This window comes from Triturus cristatus, chromosome 6 (assembly GCF_964204655.1).
Source record: "Triturus cristatus chromosome 6, aTriCri1.1, whole genome shotgun sequence".
Classification (NCBI taxonomy): domain Eukaryota; kingdom Metazoa; phylum Chordata; class Amphibia; order Caudata; family Salamandridae; genus Triturus; species Triturus cristatus.
In genome coordinates this window covers 895,589,469-895,610,617 of record NC_140589.1, presented here as the reverse complement: position 1 = coordinate 895,610,617, position 21,149 = coordinate 895,589,469, and the positions used below count along the sequence as shown (strand labels likewise).

At 45.8% G+C, this 21,149-nt stretch overlaps 1 protein-coding gene across 2 annotated transcripts in view; it reads left to right on the top strand.

Annotated features, from left to right (window-relative positions):
* The window catches only part of SCAF8 (SR-related CTD associated factor 8), a 1,763,249-nt gene that overhangs the window by 172,894 nt on the left and 1,569,206 nt on the right, over positions 1-21,149 (top strand). For both annotated transcript variants that reach the window (XR_014963046.1, XM_085611536.1), the window contains exon 4: positions 18,810-18,971. Coding sequence is in view for 1 of the 2 variants with exons in the window: in XM_085611536.1 (XP_085467662.1) it covers positions 18,810-18,971 (162 nt within the window). In the remaining variant the exon portion in view is untranslated. The remainder of the gene's footprint in view (positions 1-18,809; positions 18,972-21,149) is intronic.

Here is a 21,149-nt window from a genome sequence, read left to right as displayed (position 1 = left end):
GGGGGACCTTCCGGATTTAGATTGTAGGCGTCGGCTGGAGGTTTGAGGCAGGTCAGGGGTCGACTGATCTCTGGTCAGGATTGCCGGGGAGACCGAATTGTGGTGTTTGCCAATTTGAGCTCTGGCCATGGATGGCGGGTGCTGAGTGGTGCGGATTGGCAGTGTCCGACCGGATCCAGAGATTGGAGATGAACAAATCCGGTGTTCACGGGAGACAGTCTTTGTGATTCAAGGCTTGCAGGTTCTCCAGGGTTTTCGAGGTTGTTGGCTGCAGGACACACCGAGATTTCGCAGGAGCAGGTTCGAGGTGGAGACAGGCTGGTAGTGCTGGGGCCAAGTCAGTGGGCGTCTTCCTCTTGTTAGCTTCGGCATGGCTGTTCGGTTCTTCTTCTTTTCTAGTAGTTTTGTCTGATCTGAGGAAGTAAGGTTTAGGGGTGCCCCTAAATACCAGATTTAGGGGCATTACAGGTAGGTAAAAGGTTGGGACCAATGGTTACCTTCCCTGGGGTGGCAGCACCCCCTATTATGGCACCCTCCAGTGGGAGGGGGGCATAAGACTTTCCCTGGTTGCCTGATTATCTCCATCTACAAGATGGCAGGGACTGAGAGTTGAGTCACCTCGCCTCCCCCACCTGAAATGTGGAGTTGGCAGAGGTGGGCACACCTCTCTTCCTCACTTGATTTTCCCGCCGGTTCTTCCCCCCCCATAGTGGTGGTCAGAACCAGTGGGGACCAGTTGCTGAAAGCAGCAAGTGGTCTGGGGAAGCTCACAAAGGCGGCAAGTCTTTGAAACTTCCCCTTCGTGGACCCTGCCCATTCTGGGGGAGGAGGCTTGGCACCTTGTCCCAAATTGTCAATTTTTTCAGGCCCCCGAGAGGAGCAGGCTCTCGACCCTGGTGTCCAGAAACAGGTCTGGTGGTGGCAGTTGAAAGCAGCCACTCAGCCTGGACACTAGTGGTAGGTTAGTTTTCAGGGGGCATCTCTAAGATGCCCTCTGTGTGCATTTTCCATCAAATCCCACACTGGCATCAGTGTGGGTTTAATGTGTTGAGAAGTTTGATACCAAACTTCTCAGTTATCAATGTAGCCATTATGGTGCTGTGGAGTTCGTAATGACAAACTCCCAGCACCATATACTCTTAATAGCAGCACTGCACTAACAATGTCTAAGAATGGACTTAGACACTGTAGGGGTACAGGGCTCATGCACCTGTACCCTCACCACTGATGGAGTGCACCCAGTGACCCTCTTCTCGATGGGGAGTCAGTGGAGGGCTCGTAGGTGTTGGGTCATGTGTTTGTGACGCAGTGTCCCGAGGTCCAGTCTGGCTGCTGCGTTCTGGAAGGTTTGGAGTTAGTGTAGAAGCGTTTTTTTGATTCCAACGTAGAGGGCGTTACTGTAGTCCAGTCTGCTGGTTATGAGTGCGTGGGTAACGGTCCTTCTGCAGTCGGGTGGGGGGGGGGAGATCCATTTGAAGGTCTTGCGAAGTATCTGAAGGCAGTTGAAACTAGTGGAAGCGACTGCGTTGATCTGGTGGTTCATGGAGAGGGAGGAGTTCAGGATGATGCTGAGGTTCCGAGCGTGGTCAGTGGGGGTGGGAGAGATCGCGAGAGCGGAGGTCCACCAGGTGTCCGAGGCGGAGGTGCAGAGGATGAGGACCTCTGTCTTCTCTGAGTTGAGCTTCAGACAGCGGTTTTTCATCCATGCTGCTACGTTCTTCATTCCTTCCTGGAAGCAGAGTCTGGTGTCTTCAGGATTCTTTGTGAGTGAGCGGGTGAGCTGGGTGTTGTCGACATAGGATACGATGCTGAGCCCATGCTGTCCGATGATTGGGTGGAGGGGGCCATGTAGATGTTGACGAGCGTAGGGCTGAGTGTTGATCCGTGGGGTACTCCGCAGTTGATTTCTGTGGGTTCGAAGAGGAAGGGACGGAGTCGAATCCTCTGGGTTCTGCCGGAGAGGAAGGATTGCATTCAGTCGAGGGCGGTTCAGCAAAAAGTGGGGGCAACCATGCACAAAGAGGGTACTTTTGCTGCGTGAATCCTTTTCTGGATTCACATGCTGTGCATCATTCCGCCATCTAGTGGTTGAGTTCGGAATTGTCTTTTTTTTATTTTTCTCCATTTGGTGTCCGGTACATCCCGTGTTTGACGTCAGACGGTATCCTGGAGGTCGACGTGCATTGTGGCCATCTTCCGATTCATTTTTTCGCCGTTGGATCTGGAAGCAAGACAGGAAGCTCCGAAAAAGTTTGCGTTTTCTCAGAAAAACTTCAAAGCAAAGGAAGATGGTCATTGAAATATCAACGAAGATACATTGAGCAACGATGCCGTAATCATAGACAGAAGCAGAGCAGCCTTTTCAACACCAGAGGACCACTCCGGACCACAAATGGCGAGGTAGGGACCCTGGAGAAGACCCCTTTAAAATTCTGACCAAAGTGCCACCACAAATACTCACAACGAGATCCACACAACGTTTGCAACCTCTGCCTGCCCAAAGATCACCAGGACAAAGTCTCTCAGGACGCGTCGAAACCAGAGGCAGGCCCACTACACCACGATGTCGCAGTCATTGAAAAAACCGTCCATGAGGGTCATGGGTTTCTCCAGCGACGAAGAGGAGCAGGCAGCTCTAGCAGAATCGACACACGTATGATCGGATGTCGTAATTCTAGAAAAAGACGTCCGAGCTGCACCGAAAAGAAGGCAAAGGATTCGAAAAAAAAGACGGAGAAGGTAAAATTTAAAGAACCGGCGGAACCGAAGGGCCATGAACCAAAAACGATTAAGGCAGCCCCGACGCCGAGCAAGAAGGCGATTGAAGGTCAGCTGCGATCAAAAGAACCCCACGGGACCCATCCAAAGGTTACTGAAGAGGGAAAATCGCACAAGGCTTCAAAGCCGATTGTGACGACTAACCCGCAAAAAAGAGCACCATGCCGAAAAGAAAAGGAAGTCCCTGGCCTCCGACGCCGAAAGGGCCCTCGAAGTTGAAAAGAAAAAGTAAAGACTAGAGGACGAGATGGCTGCGCTATTTCAAAGAAAAAATAAATAAGATGAATCATTAAAAGATGTTCTAATCCCTAAGACAGCGAAGGCTGTACCAGAAAACATCGATGCCGAAGAGGCTGAAGATGCAGAAGAAGATGAAGAAGGTATCCTCCAATCCCCACCGACGCCGGAACCTCGAGGCGAAGACCCCGAGGAATACGGAAACATACCAGAGGAGGAGGAAAACGAAGAAACCTTCGAGGACGAATGGAACGATCTCGACACCGAAAGTCCAGATGAGGAAATCTGCAACTATCCTTCGAAAGCATCACCCCATGATGACATTGCAGCAAACCAGTGTGGGGTGCCCCTAGAGGGAAAAAAGGGGGATACATGTATCCTGCTGGAAACCCTGGCACCTGCAACGATGGGGACACAATATCTAGCCATGTTGGCAAGTATTCTGGACCAAGGCAAGGAAGCCTTTAAAGAACCTGCTTCTAACAGAGGGGTAACTCCTAGAGTGGAGAAAAAATAGAAGTCCTCTTCAAAAGACCCAAAATACATACAAGGAAATGCTATACCTGTCTCTATCATCGTAACACCAGTCAGGAGGAGAGCAAATGCAGTCTCCTACTCCAAGACCTCCACTTGAAAAGGAGAGCAAGAGGATGGACTCTGTGGGTTGAAAGATGTAGAAAGAAGCAGCAACGCAGTGGCGCATTGCCAACTCAAATGCCCTGTTAAACAGATATGGTCACCAACAGTGGGATGAAATAGAAGAGTTGATGAACAAACACCCGGAGGAGGACAAGAAAAGAGCAAGAGCAGTTATCCAAGAGGAAAGAAAATGTGGCTCACACCTGCCTAAAATTTGCACTAGATGCAGCAGATTGCACAAGCTGGCAAATGTGCATGGGAACAATACTCCGAGGACATGCCTGGATCAGGATATCTGGATTCAAACAAGAAGTTCAGACACCAATCATCAACAGGCCTTTTAACGGGGAAGCTCTATTTGGAAAAGAAGTGGATGAATCCCTCCAATAAATTAAAAAGGACAATGAAACAGCAAGGGCAATGGGGACCCTGCAAAAAAGAGGATCTTTCAGAAGAGGGGGTTTCTCAAACAGAAAGACCACAGGGAGAGACAGCTTCAGCCAAAGCCAGCAGATGCAGTAACAGTCTCAGGGACAGAACCCAAACCAACAAATGGGTCAGCAATCTTGTTACCAGGGCTGGCAGCAACAGAAGCAGCCCTTTCAAGGGCGAGATAATGGCAGAGGAAGAGGCCAATCCTCCATAGGGAGAGGAAATGGCTCGAACTGACTTACACACAGAAAAGATCAAACACAGAACACCAGTGGGGGGGAAGAATATCCTTTTTCCACAGCAAAGTCAAAGGATCATAATGGACAAATGGATATTAAATTTGGTACAACACGGATATTGTATAGAGCTAATAAAAATGCTACCTGCAAATCCACCGGAAACAAGAAAATTATCCAAATCAGAACAAACACTGCTAAACGCAGAGATCAAAGAACTGTATCTAAAACAGGCAATAGAAATAGTACCAAAACAAATATGGCAAACCGGAAACTACTCACCACACTTCCTTGTACCAAAACAAGATCTAACCCCAAGGCCAATCTTAGACTTACGATTCATAAGCATTTTTATACTGACACAACACATCAAAATGTGTACCCTTCAAGAAATAATCCCACAAATCCAAAAAGGGGATTTTCTAGCAACAATAGATCTCAAAGATGCCTATTTACATATCCCAATGAACAAAAGATGAGGAAAGTACTTAAGATTCCTACACAATGGAACACACAACCAATTCAAGCTACTCCCGTTCGGTATAAAATCAGCTCCACGGGTGTTCCCAAAATGTTTGGTGGCAGTGGCGGCACACCAAAGAAAAGAAAAAATCCACGTATACCCCTACCTGGACGAATGGCTAATTAGGGGACACACAAAACAAATATGCCACCATCATGTTCAAAAAACAATTCAAATGCTATGAAGCCTGGGTTTCTCAATAAACCACAAAAAATCGTTAACCCCAGAAAAAGAAAAGACCTTCCTGGGAGCAAGACTGAATACAAAAGACGCAAAGGCTGATCTCACAGAGAACAGGATACAAGCTATCCACAACGAAACAGCCCTCTACCAGAGGGGACAGTCTCTGGCAGTGAGGAAGGTAATTAAATTAATGGGCATGATTGCATCATGTATCCCACTCATACCTCACGCTCGCCCATACATGCGCCCATTCCACGAATGGCTCACCAACAGCTGGTCACAAGCCACAGGGAGTTGGGAAGATCTAGTGGCTGTTACGCAAAAGGTGCAAGCAGAGACACAATGGTGGGCATCCAACAACTTAGCACAGGGAAAATCTTTACGGAACACAACTCCATCTGTGACAGTCACCACGGATGCATCCCCCAACGGTTGGGGAGCACATCTCAAGCAGCTGAAGGTTCATGGTCAATGGAGCGAACAAGACTCCACGAAACACATCAATTTCTTAGAACTGAAAACGGTTCTACTGGCACTCAAAGCATTCCAGAAACAGATTCAGGGGGAAAACCATTCTAATACAGACAGACAACACGACTACAATGTTGTACTTGAACAAACCGGGTAGAACGAAGTCCTTTCCCCTGAGTAAACTTGCGCAAAAAATCTGGCAATGGGCAATACCACAGCAAATCAATGTGCAGACAGTACATCTACCAGGGGTAGACAACATCACAGCAGACCAACTAAGCAGACGAAACAGCTGCTCACACGAAAAAGAGCTAACGCAAACAGTACAATACCTGTTCAACATCTGGGGAACGCCAGTGTTGGACCTCTTTGCAACAAAGCAGAACAAGAAATGCCAAAATTTTGCGTCCAGGTTTCCACACCACCTGTTAAGGGGAAATGCACTTTCACTCAATTGGTCTGACATTTGTCTACGCCTTTTCACCGATTCCCCTGATGCAAAGAGTACTGCAAAAAGCAAAAGAACCAGCAACAAATATGATTCTCATTTCCCCTTGTTGGCCAAGCCAAACATGGTACTCAACTTTCCTAGAACTCGCCAAGGGACAAATGATCAGGATCAAAGCAGAAAAAGACCTGCTGACAAAGCAACAGGGCCAAATCTTTCACCCGGAACCAGCGACGCTACAACTAGAATTTGGACATTTCAATCTGCCGCCCAGAACCATGGAAATTCTAAAAGAAGCAAGAAAACTGTCAACAAGAAAATGCTCTACAGCAATATGGAAGCGATATACCACATGGTGCACCGCTAACAACAATACTAATTCCATAAATACACAGGAGACAGTAGTCACATACCTTACCTACCTCTTAGACAGCATCATCAATTTTTCCAGCCTAAAAGTGCACCTCGCTGCCATAGTGGCATACACAAGAGGAAAATCATGCAAAAGTTTTTTTACAAGACCAGTCATAAAAAGGTTTTTAGAAGGAGCAACACTATTAGCTCCACCAAGAACTGCTCCTGTACCAACATGGAGTTTAAATACAGCGCTGTCTCATCTCATGACTAAACCTTTTGAGCCCATGCATACAGCTGACCTCAAACATATTACTCTCAAAACAGCCTTTCTCATTGCTATAACATCACTACGGAGAGTAAGTGAATTACAAGCATTAACTATACAAGAACCCTCCTTGCAAATCCACAAGGATAACGTAATCTTAAAGACCTACCCGCAGTTTTTAACAAAGGTGGTAACTAAATATCGCTTAAATCAAAACATCATCTTACCAATTTTCTTCAAAGACTAAAGCAGAAAAAATCCTCCATACCCTGGATGTAAGGAGGGCAAAACTGTACTATCTGCAAAAGACAGAACATATCAGGAAAGAAAAGCAGTTGTTTGTTGCTTACTCACATACCAACACAGGATTAGCTGCCACCAAAGCAACTATTGCATGATGTTTAGTACAAGCTATCCAATTAAGCTATACCAATGCCAAAAAGGAACTAACAATACAACCAACAGCTAACTCCACTAGGAAGAAAGGAGCAACGCTAGCTTTTATGGCCAACGTACCCATTGATGCCATCTGCGCAGCAGCAACATGGGCATCACCACACACCTTTACAAAGCATTATTGTGTGGATATACAAATGAATAAGGAAGCTCAGATTGGACGAAGGGTGCTTCAACACTTGTTTGCAAAGTCTTCCTTCCACCACAGCCTCCCAAACACAGGAGAAACCGCTACATAATCTGATGCACAGCATGTGAATCCAGAAAAGGATCCACGCTGCAAAATGAAATGGTTACTTACCAGTAGGAGTAGTTTTGCAGCTTGAAGAGTTTTCTGGATTCACATGCGACCTGCCCGGCCTTCCCCTAGAAGGAACACAAGCGGGTGGGGAAGCAAGGGACAACATCAGTAATTCAGAAAAAGGACCATCACAAGGATTAAAGAACAGAAAAAAGAATCTGAAGATGGCCACCATGCACGTCGACCTCCAGGGTACCATCTGCCATCACACAGGGGACGTACCTGGCACCAAATGGTGGTCGACGGCGCCCAAAGCAAGAAAGAAAAAAACAAAGACAATTCCAGACCCAACCACTAGATGGCAGAATGATGCACAGCATGTGAATCCAGAAAACTCTTCAAGCTGCAGAACTACTCCTACTGGCAAGCAACCATTTCGTTTCTCACGATTGGTCAGGGACATTTGCTCACGCATTTCCCCCTCTACTTCGAATTGCATACGGGGTGCAAAAGCTAACTCAAACATCCCTCACGCTCATCCTAATAAGCCCCAACATGGGCGTGACAGGCGTGGTACACAACCTTACTACCACTATCAGTAGTGCCACATGAGAAATTGCGTCTGGCCACATTTACTAACTGAGAATCGGGGCAAAGTTATGCTCCCAAATCCCTTATACCTCAATCTTGCGATTTGGCGTCTGAAATCTTAAGAGTTGGGACACCTTAATCTGCCACAGGAATGTATGGACATCTCAAACAAGCGCGTTGATGAACAACACGAGCTTGCTATGCAGCAAAATGGAAAAGATTTGTACACTACAGTTTAGACAAACAAATACAACCACCATCACCAACAGTACAAGACCTTGATGGTTATCTTTTTAATTTACAGCAAGCAGGGCTTAGTTATACTTCAGTCAGGTTACATTTAGCAGCTCAAGCTACTTGCATACAAAACAGACAACCTATGTCACTTTTATAAAATTTCAGTTATTGAGGCATTTATGGAAGGATTTAAGAGTCATTCCACCCAAATGGCTCCAGTCTGGAATCTCAATATTGTGCTAACAAGACTATTGGGTTGACCTTTTGCGGCATTTCATTTATATGGCCAATAGTTTCTCTCATGGAAAGTGCCAATTTTAGTGTCTGTTACTTCTCTTAGAAGAATAACTGAGTTGCAGGCACTTACATTAGGCGAGCCCTTCTTTCAAACATTTCCAACTAAAATAGTACTTTGTACTAACCATAAGTTTTTCCCAAACATAGTATCACCTTTTCATACAAACCAAACAATTGAGTTACTGGTTTTCCTCCATAAACCGGATTCTATAGCAGAAAGAGCTTTACACACGTTAAGAGCATTAATGTACTACATAGAAAGAACTAAACCTTTTTGCAAAACACAACAACTCTTTGCTGCATTTGCAAACCTCAGTAAGGATCTCCCATATCCAAAGCAGGAAAAGCCAGAAGGATAGTGCAGTATATTCAAACTTGCTACCTCAAATCAGAGAGTACTAACTGTAACTCTTAGAGCTCACTCCACACGCAAAGCAGGAGCCTCTATGGCCTTTTAGGGAACATTCCACTGGAGGTTATTTGTAAGGCAGCTACATTGAATAACCCACGTACATTAACAAAATACTATTGTGTTGATGTCTTAGCTAATCAACAAGCTAGAGTGGGTCAAGCTGTATTACTAACACTTTTTCAGACATCTACCTCAACCAGTAGCTAACCACTGCGTAGGAGGAGCACTGCTTTATATTCAATGCTAAGCATATTTATCTACGGTCAGCACATGCTAGGAATGGAATATATTATTTGCCCTGTAAGCATCTTTTCGTAGTGCCGTAGATTCATATGCGTCCACCCTCCTCCCCAACAGCTTTTGGTTGAAGTATGTACATATTCAGTCATTTTTTCTACATTCTTACAACATTCACTTGCATGCTCATCTTCTCTGTCACTATACTACTCCTATTCTAATGCTCACCTGATGAGCTAAAAAACAATCTAACAGAGTAGCCAGTGATCATGTGCAATACAGACTATAGATAGTCACTCCTCCTTTTGACTCGAAGAACTTCTTCGAAAATAAACAACTTGTAAATGTCCGAGCTGGGCAATAGATGGCAGGAGTATGCTAAGCATATATATCAATGGTGCTACACGCTACGAATAGATGCTAACAGGGTACGAAACATATTCCTTATTGTTGGTCTCCCTATCCTTGAGCATACCTATGATAACTTGAATGTAATAGAAACATCTAGCCGCATATTCCTTACCTTTTGAATTTTCCTGGCGTTACACTGGATCTGGAAGATGTTTCTTTTAGCAATACCCCTGCGTGCCGGTCAGCTCCACGTGGCGTTGGCCTCTGCGCCAGAAGTGACGTCCGTGACACCTGTATACCTCAGCAGTTTTTTTTATTTCTGTGGCAGTCGAGCGCTGATCCATGAACCGAGCTACCCTCTGTCACTTTTTGATAGGATTTTTCTACATTTTGTCGACCTCTTTGTTCTGGTGTGTAGGAAATCATGTCCTCTAGGAAGACTTCAGGGTTCAAACCGTGCGGCACCAGTCACCGCGCCATGTCGGTGTGTCTGGAGTGCGACCACGACTCAGTCGTGCTCCGACTTCCGGGCCATGGCTCCGAAGGCTTTGTGGGAGCATTCCTTAAAGATGCTTGCAGTCCGGCAAGCGACTCCACGCCAGAGTCCTTGGAGAGCTCTGTCCTGGTCGAGGGGAAGGTCCCGGGAGTCGCGGGTCCTCTTCGTCTCACTCATGATCCTCGAGACACTCCGGTAAGAGGCATAAGAAGTCGAAGCATGCTTAGGCTTCTCCCCGTCGGTCAGCCGATGTGACGGGGGAGCCTTGGCATTCAAAGCCTCGTTCTCCAGAACCTGTGCATGGGTTGGCTCTGTGGCTCTCTTCTTTTATGGGAGCTGGAGCGACCCCCACTCAACTTAGAGAATTTTATGAGGCAATGTGCCAGAGGCTCCAGTGCTGCGCCCGCACCTCTTTGGAACCCCTGCTCCCATTCAACAAAGCCCTCATCGACGTTCTTTGGGATCCTGGTCCAAGTCCAGCACAGGGGATCCTGTGAACAGGAAGATCGCTCGCCGCAACCGCCCTGCCCGGGCGACCCAAGCTTGCTCACTACCCACCCCCAAGAGCTTGGTGGTCCAAGCCTCTACTTTCCATGGCTCGTTCCCTGCCGCCCCCCCGGACAGGGAATCCAAAAGGTGGCCAGTTGGGGAAAGAAAACGTTTTCTTTCACCAGCCTTGCATTGTGCATGCTTACTGGGCTGTAATTCCCACTCTGTGGGAAACGGTTGCGCAAGTACTAATACAGGTCCCAAAGGAGACCCGGGCTATCATCTCCCAAGCAGTTTCAGACGGGAGAGATGCGGCGAAGTTCTCCATCTGATGTGGTTTTGACACGACTGACTCGCTGGCTATTAAACAACATGCCTGGTGGAGAACATGTGGCTTTTTGGGGGATTTCCAGACCTTGCTCATGGACATGTCCTTTGATAGCACCTGTCTCTTTGGAGACAAGGCAGACATGGTGCTGGAGAGCTTTAGAAATTCACGTGCTACTGCCAAATCATTGGGACTCCCAGCTGTCCCTGTACTCGGTCCGCCTTTTGTTTCTTTTATGGCTACGGAAGGAGCTTTCAACCGCATCCCAGCCACCGAGCCGCTCAAGTTCCACAACCCATGCAGGGACGACGGTGCGGATCATACCGACCACGAGGGTTGGGCAGCCAGAGGTCCAGTCAAACCACCACCCCACCGCAGATTCAGCCTTCAAGCCCCCCTAGTCTCACCCTTCCAGACCATGAGCGTCCAGTTGGTCGCAGAATCAGCCTTCACCTCCACCACTGGAAAAACATTACAATGGACAGGTGGGTCTTCCAATTCATCCTATGGGGCTTCTCTCTCCCCTTAGAGACCATACCTCACTCCATGCCTCCTTCCTACGACTGACTGACGGAGGATCATTTAATTTTGCTCCAGGAGGAAGTCATGACTCTTGGCCAAGGGAGCCTTTGAGAGGGTTCCAGTGCCGGAAGTCGGTCATGGTTGCGCTATTCCAACTACTTTCTGGTCCCAAAAAAAGGACCAGGGCCTCTGTTCTATCCTAGACCTTCGAGCCCTCAACTACTTCCTCTAAAAGGAGAAATTAAAGATGCTCACATTAGCTCAGGTCCTGTCTGCCCTTGAGCCGGGAGACTAGATGATAGCGCTGCACTTTCAGGATGCTTATTTTCATAGCCCAGTCCTGCTACTTGCTGTTTACAGTAGGCCACAAGCACTCTGTTCAGCCTGCTCCCCTTTGGCCATACCAGCGCACCTTGGGTATTCACCAAGGTGATGGTGGTGGTCGCAGCTCATCTACGGAGATCAGTGGTGCGAGTCTACCTCTATCTCGAAGACTGACAGCTGAAGGTGGGCTCACCCCAGGCTGTCGTCTCCCACCTCCAGACTACAGCATATCTACTTGTAACCTGGGGTTCACTATCAACATGCCGAAGTCACACCTGACTCCCTCTCAGAGGCTCCCTTTCATTGGAGCAGCTCTGGACACAGTGCAGTTTTGGGCCTATCCTCCCGAGAGGCGAGTCCAGGATATTCAGACTGATACCAATGTTTCAGCCTCTATTCTGGATTTCGGTGAGTGATTCTGATGCTGTTAGTCCTCATGACCTCCTGCATCCTGCTAGTGACACATGCCAGATGGCATATGCAAACTCTGCAGTGGGATCTGAAGTTCCAATAGGCGCACAGCATCAGGGGAATCTTTTAGACATGGTCCAGATCTCTGAGGGAACTGCACTAGACCTGCAGTGGTGGTTGATGAACTGCGATTGGGTTGGAGGCAGATCTCTCGCTCTCCTTTCCCCACCCAAATCTCACAGTAGTGACAAATGCTTCACTCCTAGGATGGGCGGCTATCTGGGATAGGTGAGGATCAGTGGATTCTGGTGGACTCCGGATTCTGCTAGAGACCTCCACATGCTGGAGTTCCAAGCGATCTATTTGGTATTGAAAGTCTTTCTACCCTTAATCAAAGGAAGGCTAGTGCAGATGTTCACGGACAACACCACCACCATGTGGTACTGCAACAAACGGTGCAGGTGGGGTCATGGACCCTTTGACGAGGCCCTGCATTTCTGGACATGGCTGGAACAGCAGGGCATATTCCTGGTGGTTCAACACCTGGCAGGCTCTCTGAGCGCCAGGACGGATGAATTCAGACGTCGAAGCCTAGCGGATCACAAATGACATCTCCATCCTGAGGTGGTGCATGGTCTCTTTCAGCAGTGAGGAGAAACTTGGTTAGATCTGTTTACCTCCGCCGAGAGCGTGCAGTGTCTGCAGTTTTGCGCACTGGAGGTTCCAAGGCGGCTCTCGCTCGGTGTCACTTTTCTTCTTGAGTGATGCTCAGGCTTCCTGTACATCTTTCTGCCCATACCACTCCTGCCTAGAGTTCTCAAGAAGATCAGGAACGACCAGGCCCAAGTCATCCTCGTGGCTGTGGATTGGGAATGGAGAGTCTGGTATGCCAAACTTCTGCAAATGAGCATCGATCCTCCGATTAGGCTGCACCTTTGGGAGGATCTTCTGTCGCAGCAGCAGGGGAGGGTCCTTCACCCGAACCTGTCAACTCTACGCCTTTTTGCATGGAGATTGAGCTGTGGCAGTTGATAGCTTTCAACATTCCTTCTGAAGTCTGTAATGTTATTCTGCCAGCCAGGAGTCCCTCCACCAAAAGGGTATACGCCTGCAAATGAAAGACCTTTGTAATATGTTGTACAGAAAAGTTGATTGACCCTCTTTTTGCTTCCCTTTCTTATGTTTTGCTGTTTATTTTGACCCTTGCCCAGCAGGGCTTTGCTCTGGGCACCCTGAAATGGTATCTTTCAGCGTGTCTGCCTTCCCGAGGCTGACAGACCAGCCCTCCTTATTAAATCACCCATTTTACAGAGATTCCTGAAAGACCATGTACATATGTTCCTACCTGCCCCTTTCATTATACCACAGTGGGATCTAAATTTGGTTCTCACTTTCCTTGTGTGCACTCCTTTTTTGCCCTTGCATAATTGCCCCCTCCAGCTGCACACAATAAAAACAGCCGTCGTAGTGGCAATTGTATCTGCCAGGAGGGTGAGGGAGCTGCAGGCTTTAACGTCCAAGCCTCCTCTTTTGACCATATTCCCAGACAAGTTGGTGCTTTGAACTAGAGCCTCTTTCCTCCCGAAAGTGGTAACACCATTTCATGTGGGACAATCTGTCACCTTGCCCACATTGTACGCTCCTCCGCATCCCTCTAAAGAAGAGGAGCAACTCCACCGTCTGGACTCAAAAAGAGCATTGTTGTTTTACCCTGAAAGCACAAACGTGTTCTGGATGGACGACTAACTCTCCGTTGGGTACGTTGGAGCGAAGAAGGGTCGGGAATTCCAGAAAAGGACCAGCTCATGATGGGTCATCCTCTGCATCAAAATTTGCTACACTCTGGCGAAGAAACAGCCTCTTGAAGGCTTTAGTTACAATTGGTCCCGTTGCACAAGAACTAAAGACAATTTCTTAGAACCATACTATTTCTTTGAACATACAATTGTCTATCACAATACATATATATATATCTATCAGCCGCAGGGACAGGAAGTTTGATATTGAAGAAGTACTGGTTTTACAGGCCACTTAAAAGTAATTTGAAAAAGTGACCCATCTCAGGAGTATCCGATACAAGGAGCAAATTGAGTTGTCATTTAGTCCCCCCCCCCCCCCCCCCGCCTAGGTCGTTTAAACATGAGCAGTGGGGGACGTCGTTGAATATTGGTACCAATTCTCGGGCACCCCCGATTATTGCCCACAGAAGCTTTAGCAAGATGACATATTGGTTAACTTTTGTTTGACAAGGACGTACAATAGTATTCTCTCCGCCCTCGGTCATGCTCCATTCAGGCTATGTGGAGTGCGCTGTTCGCATTGGCTTATTGACCAGCGAGGGCTGTAATTAGGCTGCTTTGTCCTTAGGAAGACCCTACTTGATGTATCTACACACATTTTTCTACAGGGTTGAAACGTCGATGTGATACGTTCTTGTCTGCAGGCTCTATGACCATTAATCAAGTAGACAGTGCATGTTATAGTGAAAGACCGGAGAAGGACAGAGAATTTGTTATTGTCTCCTTTTTTCGGTCTTGCCTGAGCCAGCGCATGCGCTGCTCTGACGAGACATTTAGTGAGTGGACTTTCAAAAGTCCTACTGGGGTGGCATAGAGCATGCGGTTCCGCGCACAAGCGCGCGTGCGCCTCGCCTCTCCGTCTTGCTTGCTTTAGGCTTTAACGCTTCTCCCCCACCATAGAGCACGTCTCGCGGCCTCGCGTCTCTGGTCATGCGTCTGGCTGCTTCCAATCTAAGAGCCATACTCTTTGTTTTCCGTGTTGACTTAAAGTGCAAGGCAGTGTTGCTACGTCACTGCCCCCGCAGAAGCGACTGACCCTTTCTAAGGACAGGTGAATGTTACACATATGTGGATTTTTTATTATGATCGTAAAAGATATACTGCTCAATGCCTTTTCAGATGGGATTACGTGTCACAATGTTCCTCTTTGAAACTTTCTGATGCTGAATGTATTACATTTTTTAAGTTGAAAAAGTGGCTTCCACAGGGTTCTGGTGCCCAATCCCATCCTCCATAGTAACACAGTGTTCCGTGACATCAGCATCCCTTTATTCCCCATCGGTCTTGCCCTCCTTGTTGCCGTGTCTGTGTCTGCCGCGTCTCCTTCCAGCAGGTACTGTCTGTGAAGTTCTCTTAAACAGGAAGCTGTCATCTGGCGTCCTTTCCAGGGGCCCACTCCCGGGGAAGGAGGATGAATAGACAGTTCATCCTCTCCCCCCTCCTGTCTCCAGGGTCCAGACGCAGCTGTCGCCATCAGAGATGGCTCCCACCGAGAGTATCCCTGCTCTGTGCGCTGCTCTTTCAGCTCTCGATGGAGGGGGTAGGGCTGTCCCTGGGCCTGCGCCCTCTCTCTCTCTCCTACAGTAATTCACTGCCCGCATTGCTAGGCAATAGAAGGCTGCGCTTGGATCGGTGTGAGTACAAACAGTGGGATCAATGCTCTCCTTCTTAACTTCGGGCAGCGTATCCACGATCACACAATTCAAAGGTAAAGTGTTTCCGACATTTGAGAGAATTGTTAATGGAAATTATATCCGAAAGCTACATGAAAAGGAACAATAATATCATGAGTTTTAGATAGCTCTTTATTACGGCCAACTCACGTTTTTCACTACCCTATGCTATATAACTGTTGACCAAATCATGGTTCTCAATTCATCCACCTCAGATGAATGGAGAAGGGAGTCTGACTTGCCCAGATTCGAAACGAATAACGTCAAAAAACTGCATTTCTTAGAAGCAAGCATGAGCAGGTATTACACAAAATAAATTAAAATAGGTCTACATTTTTCAACAAATCATTGTGCGAATGCCCGGCAGAATAACACTGCTACTGGTTCGTTTGCTTCCTGCATATCGTGATTCTTGTCCATCCGATTCCTGCTTGCACTTTATTTTTATTTATTTATTTTTTCTATTATTCCAGTGTTGCCCCAGCAGCATCACACTGCTTCCAGGGACGGTGCTTCTATTGCTTTGCACAACACTATGCATATTTTTTTTTAATTTACCCTTCTAAAATGTTCATTCACCATATTGGAATGGTGCACAAAAGTTTCAAAGAATATGTCACAACAACTGCCACTGCATCACGCAGCAGACACACACATTTTGCAATGCTTTTTTATTAATAAATAGCATTGTGGGATGGCCACCCAGGTGTGCGCATACATGATCCTATGTTGTGACTTACCAATGCCAATTTGTATTTAATTTATTTTCTAATGCCAATACAAACACTCTCTTGCAAAGCTAACAGCTTTTAAAGGTGAGTACTACAATTGTTGTTTATATTGTACAACATGCTGCCTCATTCCTTGCTTCTAACAATTTCCAGGCAACAATAAAAATGTCAAGATACCTCTAGTGATTAATGATCCTCAGATGTATCATTCCATTTTCTTTAAAGTGATTCCATTAAAATGCTCGAGGGACTATTTTACCAGTGAAAAGTAAACTGTCACCACAGGATCATTTCTTTTTCTTGTATATGCAACCAATAAGAAACCAATCCGTTTTTGGCAAATTGTCTGGCTTTAATGTGCTAAACTGCATTTGTAAATGCCTGTGATTAGATGCATCATTACATCAATCCTTTTACTCATTCATCCATGCATGTATCCATCCATCTTTTCAATCACCCGCAATCCACCATTTCGCTTACACATCTATCCATCCACCCATTCACTGAGCCTTCCATCCATTCACTCATCCACCCGTCCACCCTTTCATCCAGCCATCCATCTGTCCTCCCTTTTACTCATTCATTCAGTCTTTCACTCATCCATCCTTACACCCATCCTTTCACTCACTCATCCATCCATCATCCATTTATCAACCCATTCAACACGTCCATCCAGCCTTTCACCATCCATCCAGCTACTCTTTCACTCATCATCCAACCTTTCATTCATTAATCCATCCAATCCACACCACATAATTCAACACTAATCCACATAATTCAACTCAACACAATTACACTACACGCCACATACATCCATTCCACACCACAGAATTCCACAACATGCCACACAATTCAGAAGGACACCACATAATTGAGTCATCGAGCATAGCCAATAGGTCTCGCCTTTGGGACCTTTTAAGTGTTTAACCATGCAACAGTTGATGATGTTGCACCAAGGATATTGTCCTGCATAACTAAATACTTATAAGGTCCCAAAAGCGAGACCCATTTGCTATGCCAATGCTTGTTTTGTTTGAATTTGACATGTTTTTTTTACTTTCACCCTTATTGTCACCTCAGTCACTTAATGAATTTTTTGTGCATTGTTATTGTGTCTTTGTGGTTTATGTTAGACAGCCCGTATTGAAATGAGTTTGCAGTGAATTTTATGTGATCATTACAAAATCAATAATAGAAATAAATTCATACATCTTTTTGATACATTTTTTGTTGGTGTGCTGTATTTAGTTTGTCAATCACGATAAATATATATATATGTGATAGAAAATTGTATGTTCAAAGAAATAGTAAGGTTCTAAGAAATTGTCTTCAGTTCTTACCTAATGGGATGAATTGTAGCTTCATATATCAATACCCAGGTTCCGAGGGAAACAGGGTGACCCCATTGACTTTAAAGGTATCCTGAATGCTTTAGGGCTCATTCCACCATAGCTGTGGCTGCTACCACTGTACTGCAATGTGGAGTCCTAGTCCTGGTTATCTGCCAGGCAGCAGCGTGGGCATCCCTGCACACGTTTACCAAGCATTACTGCCTAGACAGTCAAGTCCCCAGGGACGCCCATTCAGGCCTCTCAGTCCTGCAGGATTTTCTAGTTTAAATTTGTCCGCCATCCCTCCTCTGGGGATTGTATTGCTTGGGTATGTATTCAGATGTAAGGAACCTGCAGCTAGATGTCTCTATCAGATACCTTACCGACCACCCATCCTCCCCACACTCTAGGGTCATGGATGATCCCTTTCAGGGCCCTAGTTTTCAAGTACATTTCATGGCTCCACGCTTCTGGCATGGAAAGTCGTGAGAAAGTAACTGACAGTGCGCTGAGGTGGCGTCTAAAAAGGTGACGCGGACGTTGCCATGTGGAGCCAACAGACGTCATGTACTGGCACGCAGGGGTATTGCTAAAAAAAAAAAATATTCCCGATCTAGTCTGGTGCCTTTGAAATTCAAAGGTGAGGAATCTGCAGCTAGATCATGTCTCTACCAAATTAGGCATTATCGAAGAGAAGTAACTTGTTCATCTAATCCTGTGCCTGGGGAATATTCTAAAGGTGAGCAACCTGCCCCAGAAAGAGGATTACCGAAGGTAAGCAACTGGTTCTTTTTCCATTTGTATTAGATCTTTAAACACTTGCATGGCCAAAACCACGCCTCCCGACTGTCATTTGTAGAACCATCCTCTCTCCGATTGTCTCAAGACACATAAGTGTAATGAACTGCTGCTTGAGGGAGTCCCTTTGCAGTTTTGAAAAGGTTGTATTTCAACGATAGAGAAATCTGAGGAGGGACTGCCTATTTCAGCAAAGCGAGATTAGATGGGCATGGTGAGGGCCCTTGTGCTCTTCTTTAAATTTAAATGTGCTTCTATTTGAACAAAAAGGGAAAGGCTGTTTATTTATGTTTATTTGAACTGATATCTGTTTCTGTTAGAGATATTTTGAGAATGGATTCAACGCCTTAAAAATCATCCTCTCCCAGTACAATGTGTAACGGCTATTGTTTGAGATTATTTTACTGCTTACATCTTCAGTGGAAAGAATCCTGGAGTGATTTTGCATGATGGATGCATACTGATGCGTGTTTTTGTTTTCTCCCCATTGTCCCCTCCCCCAAACCTCACATCCAGTGTAAGCCAGAGTACAAGGTGCCAGGGCTGTATGTTATAGACTCCATAGTTCGACAGTCTAGACATCAGTTTGGACAGGACAAGGATCTCTTCGCTCCCCGGTTCTGTATTAACATCATCAACACCTTCCAGAACTTATATCGCTGCGCTGCTGATGACAAGGTAGAATTTTTTTGGGTGTACTAGTAAAAGTTGTTTGTTTCATTTGCACATTGTTGTTAAATATTTAAATCTACCATGTTAAATATTTAAATCTGCCAGCATTACACTTTAGTCATTTCAACTGAGCTTTGAGTTCCAACTTGTTTAGCAGAGGTCATTTTTATTAAATGCTGTATTCTGGCCAGAATTTCTAAGTTGTAATAATTACGAGAAATAAATTAGTATTATCAGGCATTGTATGTAGTACCAGGACATGAGAGGATTTTTCTTTGTGTTTAACATATGCATGGCATGTTGGCTGCTAAGGGAAGTGATAGTGCCAAGTGCCTACTTTTTCTAAATTTGCCAGAGAATGAATGGTGATATAAATTGATCGAAGGCTTCATGCTTTTATTTTTACATGTATTTAGAATTCCCCAAAATTGTTACATACACACCTGCACATTCCTCTTTTATAAAAACCCATTACACAATTCCGCCCCTTCCATAGGAATAAACATGTTAAACAATTTAAAGAAAAATGTGTGTGCTGTATTTGATTTTTTTTCGGCTACTCTGAGGGTATGGAAAGCATATCTTAGTATGGAGACAGCTACATTTTCAGTTTTGAAAAGATTTGGGTCAAATTAGTTTGTACACGGAGCATGTTGGACAGTCGATGTACTTAGGTTTAACTTTTCTAAAACCTAACTTCACACACACTAAAATATTCTAGTTTTTTTAAGACTATAATGTCACAATGATTTTGCTAGTTATGGAGAAGATGGTTCTTTTTTTCGATCAGGCTAATAGTGATAAAGCACAGAATATCAAAAAGCAGTGTAATAAATGTGATACTACCCTTTGTTCTAAAACATATGCAGTTATGCAAAATTACTCCAAGCCTTATCCAGTGTTATGTCTCGTGATCTGGTTTGTAATATTATTCCCACTTTCCTATTGAAAACTAGCATGATGTGTTGTCTTTTTCTGGAACGAGAGATACTCTAGTTTGGGATTTTTCATAGATCGCGTTGTTGAATCATTCCCTGTTGTCAAACCGGTGAGTCCCACAGTAGAGCAATTGACATAGAGGGTGGTTGGTCATTAAAATCTCTATCATTTGTGAACTTTATATATGGTTCTTTAATAGTTGAAACCTGTATTTCACTGTTGTAGACCTTTAGTGCAGCATATAGGTACACCTTACCCACTTCAAAGACTTGCTTCATTCCCAGCAACAGGCAGGCCTGATTTTAAAGGCTATCAAATGAGAGGGCAGAGATGTGTGGTGTACCTATGCCACCTTGTTGTTGGGGGACATGTGCAGCCTCTCCAACCGAAGATACTAGCCATCATAGCATGGGAGCCTCCCAAAACCCCAACCCAGGTCAGAGGCTTTCCTGGCCAGACTGGGTACTATGGGAGAATTGTGAAAGGGTATGGCACTGTTATTGCCCCTGACAGAACTCAACTCAAAGAAACAATCCAAGAAATACATTTTGACTAAAGACTTCAGAAGACCTTTGACACCCTGAAATAGGCTCTCTACACAGCATCTGTATTCAAAGCACAGGACTTAAGCAGAGAGTTTATATTCAAAATAGATGGTTCGAGGCATGTGGGCTGCTGAATTCATATCTGTGCATAGATCGCCGCCTAGTGTTGGGTCCGGATGTTTGCACGTTGTTGTCCTGGAAGAGTCTTCGAAGTATCCTTGGATAGGTGACTCCTCCCCTGGACTACAGTGCGCATGGGCATCCTCTCCATCCTCAGATTGTTTTTTTCCGCCATTGGGTTCGGATGTGCTATCTTAGCTCAAGTTAGGAAAAAATTTTGTCGAGGCCACAAGGCCTTTAGTTCGCGTCGGTACTGTTTATCGATCGGTTTTCGATACTCTCTGTTAGTTTACTAATTTTCAGCACCGACTTTGTTCGCATTTACCTGTCCATCAACTACTTCGACGATGGAATCGAGGACGCCATTCAAAAGGTGTCCGGTATGTAATGCGAAGTACCCACACATCGACGTCCATCCGGTGTGCAACAAATGCCTTTCGCCGGACCACGACGAGTCGACATGTATGGCCTGTGCCCGGTTCCGTTCAAAGAAGACTCTGCGGAATCGTCGAGCGGCGAGGCTCGAAGCGCAGCACGCGGCACCGGCCCCAGCTGACATCTTCGACGACGCGGACGACGT